Source organism: Apodemus sylvaticus, chromosome 15 (genome assembly GCF_947179515.1).
Source record: "Apodemus sylvaticus chromosome 15, mApoSyl1.1, whole genome shotgun sequence".
Classification (NCBI taxonomy): Eukaryota; Metazoa; Chordata; class Mammalia; order Rodentia; family Muridae; genus Apodemus; species Apodemus sylvaticus.
Window position 1 is genome coordinate 75,804,726 of NC_067486.1, and position 15,169 is coordinate 75,819,894.

Genomic DNA, 15,169 nt, shown 5'->3' on the forward strand with positions numbered 1-15,169 from the left:
TGGTGAAAAGATGAATCACAGTAGTGGGGCTTAAAAGGAAACAGAGATCATCTGACTCTGAAAGAATTCTACACATAGGCAAGTTAAGTGGAATGAGAAGTTTATTGGATTTCTAAATATAAAGTAGTTCTTTTACAGAAAAAAGAATGTGATTTTCATATTTATTCTCATTGAGCACTGGGGAAACACAATCAAAACTGATAGAATGTAAATAAAAACATGTTTTAATATAATTGAATAATGTGTAAATACAAAAGAAATTAGCCAAATCACTTTCTTGTAACACAACTTCTGATCTTCAGAAGGGATTATGTGTTCTCCTGTGCGGATGTCAGGGATGGTTTATGAGGCAGTGAATATATTCAATTTGTTTACACTGTGAGAATACCATGGCTCTATCAGTATCACTCAGGTGAACAATGTCATATCCCCCATGCATCTGTGTAGTTTTTCCTAAGTTGAAATGTTACTGAGCTGCTGGTGAGGCTGGGATCTTGGTTAGCTAGGAGGAAGTGCCTGCTCCCAGTAGATATGCTTAGCTGCTTAGCACAGAGAAAGTCGGACAGCTTTTCTCTCCTGTCCTTGACCTGTCCCATTAAACATGCCTTAGCTTTCATATCACGCTATCTCTCGTGGCCACAAGACACCAGACTGAAACTCAGAGCAAGGCCATACTCTGTTTGTTTGTTCCTAAGGAGGAGAACCTGTGTATCCCAAAGACTTAAGGACAGCACACAGAGATTTTAGAACCCTTTTCTAGCACTGAAATCAGATCAGGTCAACAGCAGAAAATGATTAGTGTTGAAATTAGATAGAGATCAAAGGATTGGCAACAGGAGAAACAGGGGAAAAGCACTGCCCACCTCTAAAAAGAAAAGTCAAGCTCACTCCAATCATGATGCTACTAAGGAAGTCCGGCCAGAGCCCTGAAGCTACTCACCAGTGCTGTTCCTTCAGCTCTCGTGGGTTGCTGGGCTCATGTGTGGAAGGCAGAGTGGCAGACGACCACGATGACATTAAATCTGTCTTCCACAGTTTGTCCCCTCTGCTTACATTTGGTATAACTGAGTGGGAGAGGTGGCATTTCATGGTAGCTTTGTGACCAAGAGGACATCACTCGTGTCCTTTCAGAAGTGCTAAGTGGATGGGACGACACATCTTACTTTCCTCAGAGGCATGTTCAAGGGAATATGGAGCTGAGTGACTTAGAAGGAAAGGAAGCGACTTGGCAAGTGTAATCTGCCAGCTGGTTGAGTCAGACGACACATTGAGAACAATCTTTTTTGGGATTATGTCCTCCCTTCAACCCTTGTACAATCATACAGTATCTATGCACCTCAGCACATGTACCTGGCTTACCTCCTAGCAACACCGCTGTGTAACAACTCACCCTCCCGGGCTATGCTGCTATCTCCTCAAAATTACCTAGAGTTCCTCTTCACTGACAGAGAGAGTGCCAGGAACAGAAGCCCTCAAATAGCATGGACTGGTATTCTTAGGAGCTGGAGTAAAAAATGCTTCAAGGATCTGGCAGGGATGCCTGGCCCCCTGAGCCTATATTCCCGATAGCCAAGATGTTAGTTTCCTCTAGGTTAGCCTGTAAGATAAAAGAAACTTGCTGACACTCAAAATGCTAGCACTACATAGTTTATAAAATACACACCACACATATTAATTGCCCTTTTGTCCTCTGATGAAATGTTCCTGGTTCTATTATTTCCGTGAAATACAGGTTCCTCAGCAATTTGCCACTATTCCTGGGATATAAATGTAGAAGTGGCTGTGTCAGCAGGAAGTGCTGGAGATTCTTGTTTTAGCCCATTTCATGGTAGCCACTGAAGGGGAGATTGGAAATGAGCCACCCTCTTCGATTTGGCGGATGCGTCTCTATCTCAGCACCTACCCCTGCTGATGGTGTTTTTGAAGGCTGAACAGTGCGGAGTCCGGGCACCGTGTGTACATACATATGTAGGAATAACGTTTACGTTTCTCAGAATAGGCACTCTTTGAAGGCAGTACATCTAAAAGTAAAGTTAATAGAGCCTATATTTAGCACCCATCTTCTCACTTTGCTGATGTGTACGCTGAACAGAAGATCACAGATTTGAAATCAGTCTCGCAGAGGCCGGAGCCGGCAAATGGCTATATTCAGAGCTGGGAAAGTCTTGCCAACTCAACTGAAGCTGTTAAAAAGGCAGAGTTGGAGAAGGTGCAATCATTTTTCTCAAAGGTGATGGCACAGAAGGAAAACCGCCTGTGACAAAGCCATGGAATAAGGGCCTGTGTGAATGGCTCAGGAAAGATTACTTTCCCTGGGCTCTGTGCCTTTGTGTCAGGTCTACTTCGTGACACAGGCTTACTATTTAGAAAGTTCATCTCATAATCACACACATTCCCATGCTTAGCAGTAAAGAAAGAAAAGCCCCAAATCTGTTAAGTAATGATAAAGGCACAGATTCAGACAAGGCAATGCAAAACCCAGGCTGAGGCACTACGCAGAGCACTCACAGAGCTCTCGCTCCCTGCAGCTGCACAAACTTGGCTTCTAAGTTTCAGGTTTTGCGTAAGGCACAAAATTCCACACGGCATTCTTAAGACAAGAGCCAGACAGTCATGTGTCACAAATAATTCTATTTTCTTCTTGACATGTTTTCTGGAAAGGAGTGAAGACATGATTACAATGCTTAGAGGGGAGCTCTTCTACCCTTCATTCATGAGGAAAGAGGTCTTGGGGAGTTTGCTTCTCAGGAGTCCCAAGTGCACAAATGGGTAAAGGACAATCACTGAGAAATGATTTTGCTACTGCTTCCCTGTCAAACCTTTTCTTTTCTTTCTTTTTTTTAATCAGATCAGTGTCTGGAGTCTCCATTCATCTAGGACACACGTCAGTTTGGGCTTCTCAGTCGAAGGAGAATGAGTGTCCAGGTTAATTCAGTTTGACAATGAGCAACTGAAGTCTGTGGCACTATGGCTTTTGGTAGTGTAATCCCATAGGCTGATGCATCTGACACTCTTTTAGTAACCAAGCAGAACTCAAAAAGGGTTACTACAATGCACATACTATCCAAGTAGATTTGCTCCCATCTTAGGCAAAATGAGGCCATTCCCACTGATGGTATTTAAATTATGAAACTCCTTTCCCTCTCAGTCTGTGTTTGAAGGAATGAAACACAGAGAGATAACATGACCTGGCCAAAACAAGCTATTCTATTCCTGTAATTACTAAGTGAGCACTATGGCTATCCTTAAGATGAGGAGGAACTAGGTTGTTTCTCTTTTACACAAGTCTCCTCTAAGAAATAAAGCAGAAAGGGCTTGAAGGAGGGTGTATAAATGAAGGTCAGCTCTCCCTGCTTTGTATTTCCTGACTGGGAAATGGAGCTAAATAATTTGTTGAGCAAAGATATTCAGACCTAATATATTTACTCCATTGTGATGGAGGATGTGGATTTATGAAAGCAACTATGAATTACTACTACACACCACTATGAAGCAAAGCAGATGGTATAGAAAATGGCGACACAACCCCAAAGAATGTTGGGTCCTTTTTCTTTACAGCTTTCCCTGCAGAAACAGAAGGAATCAAACAAGAGACATAAACACCTCCCTTTCTACTCCTGCATCAAATTGCTTTGACACAATTAAGAGATAGGTCCACACAAAATTTAAGTAGCTTTTCCTTTTCCTTTTTGGAAGCTATGAAAATAGGTCAGGACTAGGAATTATTAATTTTCTGGTCTGAAGAGCTAAAGTGTTTTAAAATAAGATTTCTTTTTCAGAGAATCAGCTTTCTTGATAAAGATCCATGTGTGTCTGTGGTGTGTGTGTGTTTCTCAATGACAATACAACTGTGTTTTCTCCAAATCATCTCTGAAACTATAATATATAGGGTTCAAAAATAAAAAATCCATATATATATATATATATATATATATATATATATATATATATATATATATATATATATATATATTACATGAAGGAAAGTCAGGGTTGATTCATGTGGTATCTGAACAATACCACAAAGTTTTCAGGAACCAGTACCCTTACACATTCAGCTCTTTATTGTCCTTTTGTCTAATGAGATGGGACAGCTCTACAGAAGGAAGTCTCTTCTTAGGTTATGAGGCGACATCAAAAGCCTAATTAATCTGTAGCTTGACTGGGCTACCCCACCTGTGCCAGACGAAATGCTTTCCATTTTACCCACCATAAAATCCATCAAACCTCTCTGATAAGTAAGACACCTTTCCAGCTTGTGATTGTGAGTGCTCAAGTCAATGTTGCCAACTTTCTGGTTCTCTCCAATATCTGGTATAATATTTCCCTTGTGTGAAGACTGGAAAAAGATGAAAGGCCATTTGGTATCTCACTTGCACCTTACAAATCTAAGTAGGGACAAATGAGTATTGATCTTCGTCTGATGGAGGAGAGACTCTAGGGAAGACAAATGCCTAACTTACAAACTAGGGCATCTGAAAGGGTTTCTAAATGGAGTGCAGATTTAATGTGGACAAAGAATATTTTCTTAGTCAACAGATTTTCAACTTGTAGCAAACAACCAGAAGATAGAAAAATGAAAGCCAAGACTGCACCTGGAAGGCATATCTTCTTGAGGCAGTCAGCTCTAAGAGGAGTGTTCATTTGTTGAGCTGCAATGTTGTCTGACTTCTAGAATGTACCCAGGGTCCTCCAAATAGAGATTTTGTTGTTGTTAAGAATACAGTGCCATACTCCTTGTGATGAGGGTACAATCACATAGGTACAACAGAATGAAAATCATCTCCTATCCAACGATGAAAGATAAATTTCAGAAGGTCTGCTCATCCAATAGCACTTGTTTAGACATTTCAAGGCCTGGGTCAGGAGTTCCTGGTTGCCTCGGCACACTCTCGGTAGGGTCTACACAGAGGTGAACTGATGGAGAGAATGTTTTCTTTTAACCTATAGCAGCTTCTGCCTCTGTGGGATGTACATCATTGTCCATGGGAGGGAGGGCTTTCCTGAAACTCAGGTAACCTTTGCACACTACCATATTTGAAATAATATAGTCTCAATTGATATATGAACCAGAGAGTTCCAGAGAGGTTTCCAGTTAATGTAAACCAACACTCTCTGGGGAAATTTGCTACAATGGGCTTCTGCACAGTTGTCTGTTCTCAGTGGCCTCTGCCCCATGGGAGTCATCACAGAGGTGATCACAAAGACCGGTGGCTTCTCACAAGATGACACAGACATGTGCAATCTTATGATTTGCAGGCGATGTGATATACATATACACCTGCCACTGATAACCAAATAGTTGTGGGTTTCCATGGATATTTTTCTAACAGGGCCTTGTGTGACAAGGGCTGGGTAAATACGCACATCTCACACTCACCAGCTATATTGCTTTTGGCAAGACACTTAATGATTCTGAACCTCAGCCTTCGCTTCTAGGACAGGCTATTAATAACCATCCTCCCAGGGCTCTTCTATGTGTGAAAGCAGCTTGAAAACTCTCTCAGAAATCCACCCATGGGTGCTACCTACCCAGGGGCAGATAGCAGCCTTTGGCTATAGGGCTCTCAAATTCAAAGCTGGTGTATGAGAGACACAAACCCTGTTCTTCCAACGGCTAATGGTTGCTAGCTAAACTGTAACTCTGGGCAACAGCGAGAGAATATATACATTTTTTTACATAAACACAGCATCACCATATCCCTTTCCTTAAGAACAGTACCATTTTTTGTACTGAAGAATTGATCAGAAGCAATGAGTTTTCAGGAGTACTGCTGTATTCTGTTTTTGACTTTCTCCTTGTAGAAGCTGGAGATTTCATAGTGATGTTTCCCAACATTTTTAAGGTTATTATCAGTGGATCCAATAAGTGAAACAAATTGTTCACGGGACAGTTGCTAAGGGAGGGCAGGAAGCTATATGAGACTGCCAGAACATTTTGTTTTCTGGATAGAAATATACCAACAAAACTTATACAAATTCCAATATCTGATTGTCAGAAATCTTCTTGATTTTTTTAAGTGGATGTTTAAATTTGAAACATTTGTTACTCCTCAGCTAGAAATAGAAGTTGTTTTAAAAAAGCAATACATCATTCAAAAACAAAATAAATACAGTGGAAGAAAATACAAGGGATGGCCAGGATTTTGTTATGTTTTGTACGTTAATTTTGAGAATCCAGGAGAACATAGAGCCAAAGACTGTTTTTAATGACCAAGGTGGCTGAAACAACAGGACTTCCTCACAGGCTGATGAGTTCCTTGACACAGGCCCTGTTTAAGCAAACTTCACTGTGCAGCAAGGAGTCCTGACAGAACTGGAAGACCAAGTAAGGCCGGAAGGCCTATGTTCCTAGGAGAGGAAAAAAGTAGGGAGCCCACTTGTTCATTTTTAAGGGTTCAAAATCCAGCGCATTTTCTACAAGAGAACAGGATGTGGTGTGGTCCAATAAAAATGCATTTGTCACAACAAAGACCACAGGGGCTATTTCCTATCTATACTGTATGGGTTTGTTGTGTCTGACCAGCCACCCCTCCTCCAACTGTACTGGTGATGAGAGGAGATCAACAGTCAGTTTTCTTTGGTGCCTTTCCCCTCTCACTGAGCCTGAATATATGAAAGATTTCTCTGCTGTTAAGACTCCCGAATCCATGCACCATGGCCCAAGCATCTTTGCAGACACAAGCCTATGCTGCCAGGTGGGCCTTAACTATGACTTCCCAATGCAGCCAGGAGTAAGTCAGTTCAGGTGTCCTCCCTAAACTCCCACAGAGGCCTCTGTGAAGATGTCTTTTACATGCCATACTCATTTCTAGGAAGAAGAATGAACTGACTATTTGACCTTACTGCAGTCAGCCTGAGTCTCAGATTCAACAATGGCCACTAAAAGAATGAACTAAGGAACTGAGTGGACAAAATTGAAATCATAAACTCCTCTTTTTTTTTTTTTATTTGAGACAGGGTTTCTCTTAGGCTTGGCTCTCTTAAGGAGAGTATAAATTGATCACAGAGAGAAGCTGCCTGCTTTAGACACAAATATTAGTAATAAATGGATGAGTTTAAAACCAAAGACTAATAATGATGCAGAACTTCCTAAGTGTCAAGAATCTTTTTCTATATCCATCATGGAAATAAGACAAGTGTTATTCTTGAGAAGACAGTGCTAAAGAGAAAGAGACTTTATGAGGCAGAGAGCAGAACTTTTGTAAATGGATTATGTCTTAGCTCCCTTCCTCTCTTCATGATGATTTCCATTCTATTGGCATCAAAACCAGCAGTGGAACATATTTACAAACAACAGCCCAGAAGATAAAGAGGGTTATGTTTATAGATTGGCTGACCCATCTTTACCTAGCTCTATCATTAGGAGGGAATCCCATTCAATGGAGGTCATCAGTTGCCCTAGAAGGATTCTCATTCTTTTTCCTTTCAACCTGAAGCTAAGTATTTTTACCTACTCTGACAGACAGCTATAGCTGGGTCACAGACTAGATGCAAAGAGAATTAGAAAATATTTAGGAAACTGGGAGGTAATGTCACCAGAATTAGAAGATGTCAATAAATGACAAGCTGAAGTATCGGTGGTATCAAACCCACAAAGGTGAAGAGTCTGGAATTCAGAAGGTTTTATGGAGTTCCCCAGCTAGCCTGGATTGCCTTGAGCATATTCCATACTGGCCATCATATTCAGTAATAAATGTTATGGCTATCAGTCATGAAAGCAATAGAGAATGCAGATCTTTATAAGGACCACAGTACTGTATACCCAGGTGCAGCACCCAAGTATGTGCTCAACAAGATCCCCTAGTACTTGGCTTGAGCACAAGGTGACACGGTGACATCTGCATTCCTAATAGAGCATTCTGTGTCTAGGACTGAAAACTGAATTTAGAAGTTATGTTCAAAGATAAGTTCATGGAGTACATTCATAGCTATTTAACAATTTCCTGTGGGAGCACAGTAGATGACAATCACTCAGATGAATGAAGCTGTTTCTTGCCCCTTAGTGGATGGGTATCTTGGAAGACTTAACTTAGCCATTGATTCTAAGTATTACAAAATAATTTGAGTATTTGTAGTATGCTAATTTATTAATGCTAGAAGATAGAGATACTTATCATCCTGTTTAGATCCTGCTATAAATCAAATACCAATCAGAAGCAAAGAACAAAGACTTGAGCATTTTTTTCCCCAGTAAGATGGATAAAAAATATGTCCTTTACAAAGATCTCAACAATCAGTTACATGCATGGTGGCTAACTAAAATATTGCCTAAAAAAACTTTGCATAAGGGAGAAAAAATTAAAACAGAAAAGTAAATTAGTGTCTCTCTTTTGTACTTAGGGGAAACATGCCTACAAAATAATGTATGCTCTACAAAAAAAAAATCCTAGTGCTGAAACTACCTCTTACAAGTACTGAGTCAATTATTTTCATTTAATATGGACCAAGAGTTAAGTGCTGCAAGGTTTAAGATGGGGGAAGAATATAGTTCCTCGTTGCCACAAAGAAAATTGTCAAGCTCATTGCCGTGTCACAGAATGATGTTCTCTTACTAAAAAATATTAAGTATATTGTGGTGAAAGTAACTTTGAGTTAAAAACAGAATCCTAGCCTAGCCTTAGAAAGATCACTTTTCATATATAGGTGATAAATATACAGATAAATTTAAAGCAATACCCCATCAGCTAGATCCTTGATACAGATTCATTAAAATACACCTGAAGGACTATACCTCCCTCTAGGAATAAGCACAAGCTAGAGTATGTCCCCGTCAAGCAGGCATTCTGGCTGATAAGTATCTGTTCTGGTAGCCATTCTCCTTTAATGAGATCATAATGCTGTCATATCCTAACTAAACTTATGAGAACGTCAAATAGGGCAGCATTAGTTAGCACAGTGGAGAGAGAGGTTAAAGGGAGGTGGGGAAGGAGAGAAGAGGAGAAAGCGAGGGAGGAAGGGAGGGGCGAAATAGTTGCATTAGATCACAGTAGCTTTGGCCAGGTCCATTTAAAAAGGTCAGAAACAAAGCAATGCTCAGCAACCTCCAGCATCACCAGCAGCTTCAGTCCAATTACCAGCCAATGACGTCACTTGTCCTGAAATAGTGAAGGTTGTACCACAATGATAACTAGCTCAGAAATCAAGGTTGCTCATTACTAAGTCAAACAAATAAGATAATGTAAAGATGTGCGTGCAGAAGGGGTACAGCAGGCACAAGTCTCTGCCTTTAGTATCCCATTAAAACCAGGGGAAAACCAAAGCCATAGGACTAGTAACAGCCGACATGTCACCTTGACCGTGAGCCTGCTCGAGTACGTTAGAGTCATGAGGTCCTTCCAAACTGGTCCGTGAAAATGGAAGTGTGCTCTCATGTTCTCCTCTCCCTCTCCCTCTCCCCCTCTCTCTCTCACGCTCTCTCACATATATTTGAGATTGGGGGTGTAGTATTTCTACTGAGCAATAGTCATAGTAGTGTAAACAGATTATTTAAAAATAAGGCACAATTGTGGATTGCTTTTGATTGTCTCTTATGAAAGAGCCGTCCCAGGACATGGACTCGAGGCACATTTTGCAGAGGTATCTTTTTCGGTTGCTGGTTTTCTACAGATGGCTGAAGCGGGGGTATGGAACATGCTGTCATATTTCATTCATAACACACATGTACTGTAGCTGTAGGCAACAGATGGACAATCACTTGTTTAATCTACAAATGTGAAATGCTAAGGTAGAATGGCAATATTTCTAGAAATGTATATGAAAAAAAAAGCCTTTCCAAGCCAAGAGGGATGGTGAGAGGCTGGGAGGTTACATCAGTGTTTCTCGGATCTCCCTAGCAGCTGCCATAATTTCCCCGACACCCTTCAAAACTTGAGAATGGAAGGATCAGGGGGCAACCGACACAGATCTGACAAGAGAAGCCCAAACCGCATCAAATAGAAATAACACTGTTATTCCTGACTGGTTCACATTAATAGGATTTGTAGTAACTAGGAAGATGCTTGGCAGTTGTGTTTTCAGAATCCTGCCTACTAACGCTCTGCTGCAGCCTCATAGAGCAGTCTCCCCTTCCCCTGGCCCAAATACAAAAGAGCTGTTTATGGTTATTAAGTTCCACGCTTTTTTAGTCCAACATAAACATGGTTGCAGAAGTTTTAGTGTTTTTAAGTTCATGTCCTTAATCAGCATATAACATGGGTAGTAATTCTGATCAGAAGTTGTTCCTACAGGGATAACAATATGCCGGTAACAGGAAAAAACACCCACATCTTTGAGCTGCAGAGATGGCAGCATTTCACTAACACTGAGGCCGTGAGCTAGGACTACTTGTGAGGATGTATTTTTGAGTTCTAAAGGCAATATTGTTTGCCAATCAGACTCCATATTGAGCCAGTCTGAGATGGGAACCCAAACAGTTATGAAGTCTTATTCTGGATGGGAGGTTTAGCTGTGGTAGAGCACTTGTCTATTTTATGCAAGGCTCAGAGATCCATCCCCACCACTACAGAAATAGAAAGAGAATTATTTTGAATGCTGTCTGCAGAGCCCATGATAGTGGGTTTTTTTTCCTTTCTTATGTATTTCATTTTATATAGAATAACCAAATGTTGTGCTCTTGATATTTAAACAATTCAGGTATAATTTTATAAGTTTTCTGTTACAGACATTATATTTTTTCTATTTATGTGTTTAAATGATAAGTAAGGCAATATATCAAAAGGCAATGCATATAATCATTAAGGTAATAATCTTTATAACTCTACAGTAGGCAAAATTTTATGTATATAAAAGAGCAAAGAGTAGAGAACTTAGTATTGTTTAAATCAAATGCTTAGTAGAAGAAAACAAGAAAGCAATGTAAATTATATATTAAAGGAATTGGAGAATAATGTGGTAGGATCCTTTATACTTATTAGACCTTGTGAAGGAAAACATCTAAATCTAAATATTTCTGTATATGTGTATGTGCACATTCATTATTATAAAAGTATAAGTCTATATTAAAAAGAAATTTACTTTTAAAAAGTCTTTGGTAAAGATCCTCTGAGGTTACTCAACAGGAAGGCACTGGGTGGGCTATGAGCAAGAGAGCTCTGCCTGCAAAACCTCAGGGAAGAAATTGGGGCAGCATTTTCCTATAAATCTCGCATGTAAACATCTGGTTACATAAGTAGTTACATGTAACAAACAAGGAAGATGTTATTGCTCTATAGTATAAATATTACATAAACTTTTCCTCTGCTGTCTGAATTTATAGCAATATTACTGCATTTCTAGACATTATTCCTGCCCCTTACTCTACTTTTGGCTTAAAGACATTTCCTGAAATATTTCGTGGTGAACATTTTAACCAGTTCAAGCCTGTATCCACCTTGATTGTCTGTCAGCGTTCCTCCAGGTCACCAGCTCAGCCTAGCCTTTGATTTGCAGCACAGGGAATCAGAGCTAGAGTGACCACTGAATCCTGAGAGCCACCAGCTCCCCTCCATGAATCTCAAGATGAGAGAAGCAAGGTGAGATGAGGTGGCGAGGGAAAGGCCCTGAAAGGCTGAGCCTTGGGGATTCTAACGCACAAGCTGCCTGATGGAGAAAGTCAGGCAGCTGCAGACTGACCCAGAGGGGCTGCATGACAACGGCCTAAGGGCTTCTTTTAATCACTTTTATGATATCTTCTATTCAAGTAAAATAAACTTTATGGAATTCCTGAGGCATGGCTTGCAATTTTAAACATGCACAAGTAATTAAACAGGTTTTTTTTTTTTTTGCTCTAAATGTTAAAATTAAAACTGTCAGACTAGAAAATCATCATGTCATGAAGATTTAAAAAAAAAATGCAGAAAGTCTGGGGATGCCGGGGTGGCAGGGTGCATGCTGGGCCCATGAGGCCCTAGTTCAACTCCCAGTACTACATAAAAGAAATAAAAAGATATTTGTGGAATTTAAAGTGACTATACTTCTAGAACTGGGTGTTAGCTATAGAGGGATTGCTATATTATTATTTATACCCCTCTGTATATTTAAGGTATTCCATAATTTAAAGGTATATATCTGTAGAAGATTTAAAGAAAGCTTTGGGAGATCTCATTCTGAGATACTGAGCACTGAGTTTACAATATGGCCAGCTGCGATTGCTAAGGGAGGTGTCTCCTCTTAACAAAGAGAATTGCCTCCAGTTGGCAAGTTTCACTGGCTAATAAGAATTTGCATAAAGATTCCAGGCAGGCATTCTGCATATTTTTACCTCAGAAAGACAATTTGGTTTGCAGCGATTGTCTTTGAAAGTGTGGTGTAAATGTCACACTGATGATAGGAAAATGTCTCCAGCAGTATGTACTTGAGCTGCAGAAGGATTGTAAGAATAATAAACTCTGGTCTCACAATCTTCCCCAGCTTTTTTTTTTCTTTTTTAAAGAAGATGAAACATGATTACATAACTTCATTTTATGTGTCCCAATTTGCATTTTTCAGGCAAAAGGGATTTAGGTTTGGGTCACTATAAAGTGAAAGAAAGATAAAAATTTGAATCATTTTAATACTTATCTTTCTGAAGATAAATATTAATTGTAATAACCATGATTATATATTAGGGGAAGTTTCACAGTACTTCTAAGATGAATAGTTGGACAGATTGATTTGGAAATGTATCAAAATCAAGTCTGATGGTCTTATGTCCCGAGATTGTGGTAAGGTAACTCTCAGGGTGGGATTGTGGAAATTCAACGGGCCTTCCAAATACACCTAGAAATCTCTCTTTTTAGCACAGTGGTGAAACTTGGTTTTCTTTCCCCACATTTTAGATATTGGCCAATCAATGATTTCAAATGAGCCTTGACTGCTGAATTTGGATAGTTGTAGACTAAAGTGGGGCTCCTGTTAACTTTTTCAAATAAATTCTTTATAGCTTAACATAGAAAAATACCACCCCCCCCCCCCACACACACACCATTATTTTATCAGGAGCCATGAGGGTGTAGGGTAATGGGAAACTTTACCTTTTCAACACCTGGTAAAAGAATGGCTGACTTTTGTAGCCACAGCCAGAGGGAAAGCATCAGACAGAACAAGACTTAAGGCACCTGCAGGCTGGCACATTTACCCAGGAGAAATCATGTGACAGCAAATACCACACTAAATCTATTCAACCACATGAGAAGTGAGACAGACATGAGGATTAAAAGTCCCAGGAATGCAGAAGTGAATGGGACGGAGTATAATCTGTGCAAAAATGTGGAAGTCCGTGGAACAAAGGCTCGCCACGGCCCTACATGATTAAATGTGAAATGTGTATTTGGTAAGAACATAGACAAATCGTATCATCTGTGTGCTTCTACAGAAAAGGTTAACAGCAGATGAAGAACAGAGACTATCCCAGCGGTTAAGCTTTGCCTCTATTTTTCTATTTCTTCTCTTATCTTTTCCTTGGGTTGTGTTCTTCTTGGTGGCATGTGCTCAGCAGCTGAGCTGGTCACTGACTCTACAGGTCAGTGCTTGCCTTGGCCGTCAGGACCCTGATGCGGGCTGAGTTGCAGGTCTTACAGAGGATGTGTCCATCCAAGGGGTAGCAGCCTTGGTTGTCTCCTTCAGACAGAAGCCCACCGCAGTCCTAGGGAGATGAGGACAGTGATGTAAGTGAACACAGGCACAAGCAGAAACTCAGCTTCCTGAGCCTCTCATGAGGCTTCCGTAAGGGGACACTGTACCCCAACACGTAGCACATGACACAGCAGATGTAAGACACAGCAGGTATAAGAATAGAAGTTTATAGCTATTTAAATGTAATGATTTCTGTCATGTAGAAAGGCTACCAGTGGCTTTTGCATATTTACTGCAATAGTAGCAAGGTCACAAAATTACAAGAGGCAGGACCGATGGTAGCACTTTCCTAAAGGGGATAGCATGGTGAAGAGGAATGATGGGAGACCTGGAGACAAGCTCCCTAGGGACCACTGGGAGGTTTGGCACTGTCTGTGAAGGCTGCACACAAGACTGAATACCATTCTGAAAATAACTCAGGCATATTCTGACCTAGTGAGCTTTTGGGATGGTCAAGGCAGATAATGGATTTGAGTGTGCAAGCTGCAAGGAGTCACATACGTGTGAAGGAAGGCACTGTTGCTGGCATCTGTGAGTGCCCATTCGTAATGCATTAGGCAGCACTGGAAGCCAGCCCTTGCCTTCAGGAGAAACGGGAGTTCGCTTGGAAAATAAACAGAGCCACATTTAGCTCTGTGTGTCCTGCTCACGGTAACAGAAGCTGTCACAGGCCATGGCTGCTGCAGAGCTGCCCTCTGCTCTCTGAGTGTGGCAAAGAGATGAATGAAGCCAGGCCTACAGCTGACAAATAATAAACTCTGGGTATAAACAAGGCTGACCCAAAGTGCCACAGCAGACACAGTTATGATCCACAGGCAGCTTGGCTTTGCCAAAAGAATGAGTGATATATGACACTTTGAGATGTCTTCAGGAAGTGAGTAATGGAACCAAGCCACAAAAATATTCTAAATAACATGATTCATAGAATGAGACAGTTTTACGTTCTCTCTCTCTCTCTCTCTCTCTCTCTCTCTATATATATATATATATATATATATATATATATATATGGGCCAGAATTTGACAATGTCTGGTGTCCTTCCCTGTCATCTCCTTGTTACTTTTTTAGAATGGGGTCTTTCTATGAATCTAGGGGTCACTTCAGTTCAGCTGGAGTGAGTAGCTAATTAGCTCTGGGATCTGTAACGGCCCAACAGATCTTCTTCTCCCTCCCTCCACAATTGCTGGTGTTCCTGGTACACGCTTTTTTTTTTTTTTTTTTTTTACACGTGGTTCTCAAGATCCAGACTTAGATCTCTGCACTTGTGTGGCAAATACTTCCTGATCAAGCTGTTTCAAGCTTGACTGCCCAATTTCAAGCCTTTAATGAGTTGCTGTCAACAGTCATTTGGGCCCTGGGGGAGGGCTAATAGTGACCTAGTGGAATATAATAGTGGAAGCCTAGATGTGTAGCATTTTAACACTGGGAGGCTCTACAGGAGAAGACAAGAATGGAGAGTGAAGTCGTCTGCTTCCTGTTTCTCAGGGTGGCAGGCAGGGCTAGAACGTGGCTTGCTGTGTTCCATTTTAGGCTCTTCCCATTCTATGGTTTATGTTTCTGGAAGTTTCTCAGCAA

General features: G+C 40.7%; 1 protein-coding gene across 6 annotated transcripts in view; it reads right to left on the minus strand.

The window, feature by feature from the left end:
* Nucleotides 1-8,010: 8,010 nt before the first annotated feature.
* Lpp (LIM domain containing preferred translocation partner in lipoma) overlaps nucleotides 8,011-15,169 on the minus strand; it is a 596,469-nt gene continuing 589,310 nt past the window's right edge. For all 6 annotated transcript variants that reach the window (XM_052159121.1, XM_052159118.1, XM_052159120.1 and 3 more), the window contains one exon: nucleotides 8,011-13,603. In XM_052159121.1, coding sequence (XP_052015081.1) covers nucleotides 13,475-13,603 — 129 coding nt within the window. In that variant the 3' untranslated portion in view covers nucleotides 8,011-13,474. The remainder of the gene's footprint in view (nucleotides 13,604-15,169) is intronic.